The sequence below is a fragment of the Saccostrea echinata genome, unplaced genomic scaffold, assembly GCF_033153115.1.
Source record: "Saccostrea echinata isolate AGI-Se365-2 ecotype Australia unplaced genomic scaffold, CSIRO_AGI_Sech_v1 ptg000054l, whole genome shotgun sequence".
Lineage (NCBI taxonomy): Eukaryota > Metazoa > Mollusca > Bivalvia > Ostreida > Ostreidae > Saccostrea > Saccostrea echinata.
Genome location: NW_026889803.1, coordinates 30,980,903 through 30,992,500, shown reverse-complemented (window position 1 = coordinate 30,992,500; position 11,598 = coordinate 30,980,903). Strand labels below are relative to the sequence as shown.

The following is an 11,598-nucleotide window of genomic DNA, read 5'->3' as shown; positions in this document are numbered from 1 at the left end:
ATGCCATGTTTTTCTGTGACTTCATCTCCAAGGTAAAGACCACTCTCCTCTTCTGGGTTTTTCTCGAGAAATATGGCTGTAGATTTTACAAGAAAAAGTTGCTCTGGTGTTATGTTCTCTACAAACGTATTGTCAACCATATGACCGTGCAGGTCCAACCAGACGTGCGGTAGTTTTAATCCATCCAGGGTGTATAGAATGCCATAAACTATTCTACTCTGAATACCCATTGCAGTTAGACATCGATGTAAGATCAGATTTATCTTACTGCAGGCATTGGTTACTCGAAGTGACTTCTGCAGGGCCATGCTGGTGGATAACAGTTCGCGAATATCGTTCGCTCGTGTTGTATCGTCTGGCACACCAAAAGGAGACATGGTGAAATCGAAGTTCATCTTTGACATTATACTGTAAAAAGATAGTTGTATACTCAAATAGAGACAGCGTTCATTACATGCTTTGCAGAAATATCACACGGGAGTTACTCCTGTCTTGAAAGATTTCAGATGTTGTGAACATTTGGCATATATCTGCACCCTTTATGCAAGATAAATTATGTCAACATGCGAGATACATATGCCACCTTATGAACAAATCCCCAGCACAGAAATATTGATGTTTGAGTGTGTGTGTTTGTCTCCCTTTGTAGAGTGGGTGACAACTTGCAGTAAAATTTTGCACACACAATGTGTAGATTTTTTTTCTCCCGCAGTTATAAATTTCCAACGATGGGCGACGATACGTGTGATTTTGTGCAGCCACATGTCTTCGTTATTTTTCTGCCCTTGTACGGAAATAGGATCATAGAAGTAGCCCCATCCACGGGGGAGGGGGGGGGGCACTTTGAATCGCGTAAGGAGTCAAAAGTATCCATGAACAGAACCTGCAACCTGTTTTGTGTTTAATCTACGAAACCACCCACCCGCCTTTCACATTTTACGTATTTTTTGACGATTCTTTTTATCACCGATCAACAACCAGTACAAAATGAATGTTCAAGGCATAAAGACATCACTTTATAGAACTTAATCAGAACAATACATTATTCTACAACTATAAGGTTTAAACAAACAAATTTTCTCAACTTGAATAATTTTAGAATAGTATAAAAATCTTAAATTAAAAATAAAATAAGAACATGTTATTTAAAATGAAAAATAATAAAACATATTTAACATTATTAAAAAAAAAATAAGCATTTTTAAAACAGATATTTTCAAAAGATTAATATACAAGCTTACCTAATGGGAAAATGATTTCACATCCGAAGAGTTAAATCTCTACAGAGGAGTCAGCTACTATTTGACACTGATTAAACACTGAGTAAACACAGGAGCGATTTAAGGCATTAAGTGTCAATTAACGGTAAATCCGGAAAAGAATTTTTCAATAAAGAATGATTAAATTTAACTTTGGTCGAAAGCAAGCAAATAAATCTGTCTATAGAATTTGAAGTATTAAGCTATAATTCCGAGAAGAATTTATTTCCAAAGAAGCTAAAAGGAAAAGAATTAAATTTTATTCTTATTTATTAGTTTATCCAGGAGATGTCAAATGCTAGTTTCATCGCCAGCGACAATTAAGTTAATTGGTTACAAAACAATTTTCCCAAGGATAGCAATACAGATAATGATTACCATATTAATTAGTAAGTAAGTAAGTAAATCATTTATTATAGTGACACGTGTTATACAGTACAACGAGAAACATTTAATACAATTAAATATTCAAACATCCGGCCCATCGGAGATATAAATATTTTTAAGTCTGCCTAGGAAAATTTGTTACATGAAAATTACTCTTTCTAGATCTGACATAGACAAAATAATATAATAAAAGATTCATTCAAATTTGAGATGGAAAAGTGCTATTGTACAAAAATTACACTTTAATTTATAAACCAAAAGTTTCCTCTCCACGTCGGAATCAATTACAAGATTTTTTGTGTGTGTAAAAATGAAAGTTTTGTTTACTCAAATCAGAATTTAAATCGGTGGAAAGCAGCAGACAAGGTCAAATGTATTTGCTATGTTCATATTTAGACTTGCAAGTTTACTTAACATTGCAATAATTAATTAAAATTTCTTCTTCAAATACTTAAAAGCCGTTCGTTTGTATTGTAAGACAAACTAGAAGACAATCAATAAAACATTTATTTAAGTACTAGTACTGTGATGTTAGTATTTGACAAAGTAACTTGTTTCATTTCTCCATCATCTTAAGTCAGCTGTCAACCGCCTCTCTGGTATCCAAAAGCATACAATGTAGGTAATCAAAGGTTACAAAGCTCACCTCAACAATGAAAGAAAAATCTCACACCAAACAAATGTTCTGATAGAGTGATCCCTTGATACAACATCTATGCACGTTTAGTCTAAATATAATATTTAGCTTACCTAGACGAAGTGTTGGCGTTGGCGTTCTGGTTAAAGTTTAAGGAGTAGGTCTCATTCCCAATTCCCTACCTGGATCAAATTTGCATGGATCATGCATCATAGGATGTAGACTATATGACTTGCTTCAGATGCAGGATCTGGCCTACATTTCCCGGATGAGTGAACAGGTTAAAAGTTTTTGGAGCTCGTTAATGTTTTTGGACCAATTTAAAGTTTTTAAGTAGCAAGTTTCATTCCAAAGTAACAAGATTCATTCCAAAGTAACTATAAGCACGTTGGTGGCTAAACTTGCATGGATATAATATAATGCATCTATGCACCTTATCAGACTGGCTTCGGATGCTGAATCTGACTTGACTTTTCCGGATGAGTGAAAATATTAAAAGTTTTTGTAGGACGTTTATTCCAAAGCAACTATAAGGACCTACCTTGACCAAGCTTGCATGGATGCTGCTGCTAGGGATGCACATTAACAGACTGGCTATGGATGCTGGATCCGACCTACATTTTCCGGATGAGTGAACAGGTTAAAATTTTTGGAGCAAGTTGAAGTTTTAGGAGTAAGTTTCAAGTTTTTGGAGCAGTTAAAGTTTTTTGGTGCAAATTAAAGCTTTAAGAGCGAGTTTCATTCCAAAGTAACTATAAGCATGATGGTGACTAAACTTACATTGATGATACATCTGGGAATGCACATAATCAGACTGCAAGTGGATGCTGCATCTGACCTCATTTTCCAGATGAGTGAACAAGTTGAAGTATTTGGAGCAGGTTCATTCCCAAGTAAGTGTAAGCCCCAATCTAAACCAAGTTTGTATGGATGATGCATCTAGGGATGTACATTTTAAGACTGGCATCAGATGCTGGATCTGTCCTACATTCCTGGATATGTGACCATGTTAAAGTTTTAAGAGGAGTTTTATTCCCAAGTAACTAAAAGCCCCGTGGTCACCAAAATTGCATGGATTGCATGCACACTTCCTGGCTTGCTTCAGATGCTGAATCTGATCTAATTTTCTGAGTGAGGTTAAAGTTTTTTTGAGCAGGTTCAAATCTTTGCTGAAAGCTGGGGTTTTATTTGGATAAAAACTATTTACACTGGATATATTTGGAATATTTTAGCCTGGATAAATTGCTCTAATGCATATAAGGATTTGTGTAACTTTTCTATCTAAAAAAAGTTGTGTTTCGACTTTGTTTATAAATTGTGTGCTACTTTCGATTCTTCACTTGAATTTATTCATGTTATTATATGTGTAATAGAGAACAGAGCAGATAAGATGCCCCTGTGTAACGTGGGAATGGAAACTGCTTCAAAAACATGAACCTGGTCATTCTTCTGGAAAATACTGGCTGAAGATGAGTATCTGAAATCCGATTGGTACAACAGTATATATATATATATATACATATATATATATATATATATATATATATATATATATATATATATATATATATATATATATATATATATATATATATATACAAGATACACCATCCTTGCAACTCTGATCAATATACAGTATAAAGTTACCGAGAAATAAATCTGCTCCAACAACTTTAACCTGGGATGCTGTCATCAAGGGAATGGAATAATCTCGGAGCTCCCACAACGTCATCATTCAAAACATTTGAGTAAAAACTGTGTGAGCTCAAAAAGGCTGACTTACAAGAACATTTTTAAATCAAATGAATCTTTGCATGCAGAAATGTGAATACTATATATACTCGAGAAACCACCGTCTCTTTCAGTACTCTTAGTTCATTGATTCTGTTTTGACAGTATAATTTAACTGTATAACCAAAAGCTTATGGGAACATGGTGCCAAGTACCTTCTTCAAGATCTTGTATCTTGTGTGTATCCAAGAAAATACCTACAACCCCCCCCCCCCCCCCCGGCCAAACCATGGTGCTAAGTACCTTCTCCAAAATCTTGTATCTTATATGTATCGAAGAAAATACCCCCCCCCCCCCCACAAAATATATATATCCAAGAACATATCCCCCCTTAAAAAAAGCTATATAAAACATGAAATCAGTATAGAGGGTTTTTAAATACTTGTCCTTCAAAGATTGACTACTATTCTGCCTTTTCCCCTCCATAATTCGAAAGATATTTTGTTAAACATTTTATTAATGTTGAAAGCATAACAACATTTAAAATAGACATTCTCTAATGACACAACTGTAATGCAGCACATTTTCTTTGTAGATTGTTTCAAGATGGATCCTTTTAAAAAGATTATGCATTTGTTCACTTGAAAGTTAAAGATCAATATACATAGTAAATAGAATAGATATTTTTTTATAGACAAAATTTGTAGAAATCTAGATCTTTCAGAGAAAAAAAACCCACAGAAATACCAAGCATATACATGTAAAATATAATAATGTTCTCCAGTTAAGGAAATATGAAATAAATAAAATATGCATACAAATGGATTTCCTCATGAAATAAAAATAAAGTACAAGAATAAAATATCACTGAAATATATATATAACATAATATAAATGAGCAATTTGTAAAACATAGATCGGTTTTGTTCAGAACTAGTAAGTTTTTGGAGAACAGTTTTTTTTACAACAAAAACAATGACTATAAAGAGAGAAAACAAGGAACAACACATACCAACAAACATTTAACATTTAAATTTAAAAACCTACTTCTTACACACAGTTGCATTCGCCAAGAAAAAAAATCTTCATCTAGTTATTAATATAGTCTAACCTTGCTAACTCACACTTGAAGGGAGCTGAGAAAAAAAAAATTGAAATATCCATGGATTTGATTTGCGATACATGTAGGGTTAAAAGATATTTTTTTAAAAAGTGGTTTGGACTTCCAACTGACTTCAACATATCAATGGTATCCAAGAATTTTTTTTTTGATACAGAAGTTCAACTATACAGGATTGTAATGGAGACTGTTTTTATAATGTGCAATAAAATCATTACAAAAGCTATAGTTTTCTTTAGGCCACACCAATAAAATTTGTTTGTCGGACCCACATGCTCGTATTTAAGCAAAACTATACAAATAATATTTATTTCGATTTCCCGCACCATGGAAATTCTGTGCTATTTTCTATTCAATTTCCGCACTATTTTTCATATTTTAAATCTGCTTACTCTGCAAATCAGAAAAAATATAATTTTCTGCTCAAATTTTTTCACACTCCTCCTAAAAATTTGCCTACAAAAAAGTAATAATATTATTATTTCACCGCTTGCCTGCTCATTTTTTCATCAAATGTCCAATGAACAAGAAATTAAATTGTTGTGCCCTAATTAAATATTATTTCCAGCCACAGTTGAATTTCTAGTCCTGTACATTTAAATTACCAATACGTCTGTATATCCATAATTAAAGAAATCTGATATGAGTGTTAATTCATGAGGTCAAATCTAATAACTAAAACATATCTATAGAATGTATTTTTTTATATAGAAATTCAAATATTTTTTTTTTATTCTTAACCCCTACTTTTAATTCATCATCCAGAAATAATTGGGAGGAGTTCAAAAGAATGTTTTGGTTTTTTTCCCAAGGAATAATATAGAAGATGAACAGAAATAAACGGCAATTGATTTTAAGATAAAATGTATCTACCTCCAAGGTGCCAACATGTCTTCATTATGACAAATGTGGCCAAAGAATGATTTTCTTTTTTAAAAAAACACTGTTACAAGAATTCACTAGTATCTTTCTTGTGTCTTTAATTTTGAAAATTACTCAATATGTGTTGATGATTTCAATTATTAGATGTTGATCATGAAAAAAAAAATCCAAACTTCATAACATGATTGACTAAACAGACAATAAACTGACAACAAAAATAGAGACAAGTCACAATATATAGTAATAACAATTGAGCACTAATAACACATCAGATCATCAAACTACAGCTTATCAGGCTTGTTAAAGAGCAGCCATGCCTCATAATTTTCTAGTTCTACATCACTGAAAGCTTCACATAATTATTTTAAAGCCACACTCTTTAAAGATAAATAAAATTAAAACATTAAGGTTCATTGATACTCTGATAAGAGAGATAACTCTTAAATTAATGATATAAATGTCTATTATTCCTTTATAGATTTGTCAAGTTGAGACGTCTTTTTTTTTTTTGTTTAATTTTGCCTCACAAGCCATGATTTAACTGTTTGTATTTTACTTGTTAGATACAGATCTTTTGGAAAATCATAAAAGTTAAGGCAACATTTAATATGAGTGAGCAGAGGGTTTATGAACCTTAATATAATATTGATTACTTTTAAAACAACACAGTCGAAATCTATAACAATTTAACCATCTACATTTACACTATATCATTAACATAATCCTTCATAACCAGCAGATCATCAGGTACTCTCCCTTCTAGTTTGAAAGGGGCATCTGTTAAATCATGGTTGCCATTATAACAGTCTCCATGGTGATTGGCCTGTTCCTGAGGTTCTATTTTTATACTGGTTACTGTTTCCATGGTAGTGTTATCCACCACAGTTAATCTCTCTGGTAAAAGGGCATCAGTACTCACATTACCTGTACATCCATTTTCAGGTACTGAAGAAATATCTGGTTCTGTTACGGACATTTCTGAATCCACCTCCTCATTTTTTATGATCACAGATGCTTCTTGATCTCCCGTCTCCCATTCAATAACAAAGTCACCTACAAAACAACAAAATTAATAAAATATTATTCCTTTGGGGACAATATTGTGCAAAGGCAGAATCTTTAGTTTATCTACTAGTAATCAACAATTTACAAGTACAATCAAACCTCGTTATCTCGAACTCAGTGGGATCCAGAGAAAACTTCAAGATATCTGAAGATTCGAGATATCGAGGGTAAAATACATGAGGAATAAGTGGTTGGGACTTCCAAAACACTTTGATATATCTATGGTATTCGAGATATCAGTGTTCAAGACACCAAAGTTCAACTGTATGTAATTTAAATTACGGTAATTTGAAATGCAGAGATATTTTCATCTGGAAAATAATACTGCCTTGTTTTTTACAAATGTATGTGCCTGGGTACATTTAATGCTTTTACATTTCCATTTCTCTTCCATTTTATAATGCTACAATAATACTTAATAATTATCAGTATATCATTAAAAATATCTCAATCTATGTAAGTGTACACATGTATGACTTTATGCCTCACCCTTTGATCTTCTTCCTCTCTTCCCTTTACCAACTGCAGACTGTTTGCCAGTGTTCACATCTTGAGCCTTTTTTCTTCCACCTCTCTTTGAAGGGGCCACAGCAGTTTTCTGGGATATCTTACATTTTTTCTGGACACATTTCTCTAGTTCACTCTTCTTTGGTCTCCCCTTCTTTTTTACTTTAGAAGTTCCTTGAGATTCTCTTCCTACTTTCTTATTCTTAATCTTGCTTTGCAAATTACTTTTCTTACTATCTGATTTCTTATCCTTAAGGTGAGATTTTTTCTTTGTTTGGCTCTTTTTCCTCTGTGGTGTTTTTGTTAAGTTCTTCAGATCACTTTTCTCTTTGTTCTTTGTTTTTGGTCTCCCTCTCTTTTTAAAACATACTCTTATATTACTTTGGACATTTCCCTTCTTTGATTCCTCAATAGTTTTCACAGATGAATAATTCCTCAATGGTTCCTTCTTTTTATCATCCTCCACATCATTTCTTTCTTTGTTCTCCCTACTTTCACTTTGCATGTCCACTTTACTTTCCTCTTTTTGTATACATTCATACTCTTCTTGCTGGTCTGGTTTCTTTTTAAAAATGAGTTTTGGTAAAGTTTGTCCAGGAATGTCATCCAACAATGAAGATGCACCACTCCTGGATTGCTGTTGTGTATCCCCAACATTCCCGTCTTCCTCCACAACTTTTGTGAATCTGAATGGCGCCTTACCGTGACGTCTTTTTACTAAACTCGATGCACCTATCGCAAATCTTTTGGCTGCACTTTTCCTTCGTCTCTCCAAGCTTTCTAGCACTTTATTCCTGCCCACCAGCTTCTTTCTATGTGCCCTTAAGTAATACTTATACTCTGTGTCCTTTCTGGCTAAGTATTTCATCTGATGCTCTCTAGCTCCCTTGTGCATGTTGTCAGGATTCATGAACCAAGATTTGGGCTTTTTCCCAGTTTTGTCAAAATTGAATTTAAAGCCTTTTGTGGCCAGGGGCAGTCTAAATCCTCCCTCATAAATGGTTAGAGTTGCAGGAGCTTGGGTTGAATCTTCATTCTTGGAGTTCTCTGAACCTTGAACGTCTTCTGTTCTTTCATCGTGTGTCAGTGGGGTCAATGTGACATCTGTATTCAAATTTTCAAGAATACTGTCATCCTTGACATCCTTAACATCATCATTCCCTGCAGCAATTGACAGTTTTTCAGACAAAATAAGGTTTTCATGTAACTTTTCAATATCACTCTGTACCCTCATGTCTCCCTGTTTCACTTTCAGCTGTTGTATTTGAACACTAGGTTTGTTTTTCTTTGGTCTGCCTCTCTTTCTTTTTTCCTTAATTATGCGGGCATTGGCAGCATCTTCCAGTCCTTTGCCTTCAATAACAGTTGCCAAACATGCAAAATCCTCATTTCTCTTTGCTTCTCTTAACTCAGAGGGTAACTCATTTTCTTCTTTGATTTCCATAGCTTCCCTTGTTTTTGAAACAACAGAATTTATACAATCCTCAACCCCAGCAATTGTGTCTTCATCAAAGGCATAGTCTGTAAGTGTACCATCATCTGAATTTCTTTGACGTATATGATTTTCTGTTTTTAACTTTCCAAAATCAACTTCAGGGTGCATTCTTACATGGTGCACTTTTAGTTGCCCATATCTCTTAAATGGTTTCTTGCAGGCTTCACAGAAATAAGCATAGGAATTACCGTGCATGGATCCTATATGAGATAAAAGATGACCTTGGATTTTAGCTGCATATGGACATACGGGACAAGGGTATGGCCTGTCTGAGTAATCATGGGTTTTCATGTGAACATTTTTATTAGACTTGCTGGAAAACTTCTGTCCACACATTTCACAGGAGTATGGTCGATATTCTGAATGTAAAGCAACATGTTTCCTTAGGGCAACTTTGACTTTGAAAGCTCTATTGCAAATATCACAAGAAAATGGTCTTATATCAGAGTGTCTTTGGAGATGCTTAGATAAGCAAGCTCTTGTTCTGAACCCCTTTCCACATTCATCACAGATGTAATCTTTTTGGTTTGTGTGGATTTTCATGTGTTTGGTTAAGTCACTCTTTGATTTGGTCCTTTGTGTACATCCAGGGTGGGTACAAGCATAGTTCCTCACATCACTGTGTTTGAGCTTATGGCATTTGAGCTCAAAATTGGTTTTGCATCTAAAATCACATTCATCACAGGCGATTGGTTTGTTGTCATTATGGCGATATAAATGATACTTGAGATCTTGAACACGTTTAAATGACTGAATACAGAGATGGCAAGGATAAGGCCGCTCATCTGTGTGACGCAAGACATGATGGCGGATATTTCTCTGCCATTTTGTTACAAAGTCACAGTTTTCATATGGACATTTGTATTTCTTTTCAGTGGAGTGTTTAGATTTGTGTCTTTGCAAATCTACATTTGACCTAGAAGCATAACCACAATCTGGGTGGTCACACTTGAATGGTTTCTCATGGGTATGCTTAGCTTCATGTTCCATCATAACCACAACAGATTTGGCTTCAAAATCACAGAAGCGGCAGGACTGTTTTGGGATGGCATGGACTTTCTGATGTGCTATTAACAGTCTCTTTGTTGGGAATGAAGCCTCACATTTTTTGCAAGGATTGTCTCCAATTTTGGGTGGACGCCCTATACGATGCTTCTTTCTTCTTCCGAGCACTGGAGATTCTGCTTCTTCTTTAACTGGAAAATAGTCTGGGTCGTTGTCAAAATTGTCTTCCTCTGATGACTCAGGTTCTTGCTTTATGTTAATGTCAGTTTCAAAAGAAAATTCAGCTCTTGCCTTCCTTTTCTTTTGTAAATTGGATTCTTTGCAAACTTGACTGCCTTTTTTTCTCTTAGAATTGCTTTTGCAGTTTGCAATATTCTTTGAAGATTTTTGGAGACCACCATATTCATTTATATCCCCAACACTGTCCTTCAGTCTTGAGATCTCAACCCTCATTTCTTTGGCACCTTTGAATTTATTGGTTTTGCTATTTTTCTTGCTCAGATCTGTACACAATGCTTTATTCCTTGTTGATTTTCTCTTATTGTCACAAACTTGTTCCTCTTTGTTTTGAAAGGTCTTCTTGGATTTCATGGAGCTGCTTTTACTGGAACTTTTACCTTTAGGTCTTCCCCTTCTCTTTGGTGCTGATTTTAAACTTTTTGGTATATCTTCAGATTCTGTGTCAAGTTCATTGAGATTCATTCCCTCATTAGCTGCTATAGGTCTTCGTTCCTTATCTATATTTTCAGTCATTGAAACAAAATCTTTATTGTGATTGCACGGACTTTCCAAATTTTCAATGCATTCTTCCTTAACTTGTATCTGGAAACCATCTTTGTAGAAACTAATAGTTGAGTTTGTTAAACTCTCTTCTATTTGATTGTGCACACTTTCTGAATCATCTGCTTTGAGTATTTGAAGATTATTGCAGCAGGAATTTTGTGAAATATTATGCTTTTCAAAATTATCATTGATGAGCGCCCTATCAGGCTCTTGGCTTGTTTCTAACACCTGTTTCTGGTTTACATCTTTGGTTGTTATAAATGCATCTGTAATACCCTGATTGGTTGTGTCATTTTCTACTTGATTCTCTGAGCTATGAAGGTCTTGGCTGATCATTTGATTTTCGCTATTTTTGGTTATTACTTCATGGAATTCAAACTGTATATTTGTTACGTCCCTGTCTGTTAAACATTTCTCTACCCCCTTTCCAATATTTTTCTGTTCAATGTGTTCTAAATTACTCCTAGTTTCTACATTTTTCTCTGAATTACATATTTCTGTTGGACTTTGGGCATCTATAAGTAAGTCTCCCTTGGTTGCCTCTGTATCCATGTCTCTTTTTCTTTCCTGATTTCCATCCAAGTTTGTTAAGATTTTCTTTTGACAGACAGCTTCTTCCTCCATTTTTTGTCCTATCCACTCTACTGGTCATAATTCTACAACAATAAAAGTATTTTATCAATCCTTATACACGAAATGTGCTCAAGCAGTTTCAAATTTTTATCCA

The 11,598-nt window shown here is 34.2% G+C and overlaps 1 protein-coding gene across 1 annotated transcript; it reads right to left on the bottom strand.

Moving 5' to 3' along the window:
• Positions 1 to 4,755: 4,755 nt before the first annotated feature.
• On the bottom strand, positions 4,756 to 11,207 carry LOC133204786 (RE1-silencing transcription factor-like). The gene is made up of 2 exons (XM_061340534.1): positions 7,571 to 11,207; positions 4,756 to 7,069 (listed from the first exon to the last, which is right to left on the bottom strand). The coding sequence occupies exons 1-2, from the start codon at positions 11,205 to 11,207 to the stop codon at positions 6,717 to 6,719; spliced, it is 3,990 nt and encodes a 1,329-aa protein (XP_061196518.1). The 3' UTR covers positions 4,756 to 6,716.
• Between the last annotated feature and the right edge of the window lie 391 nt (positions 11,208 to 11,598).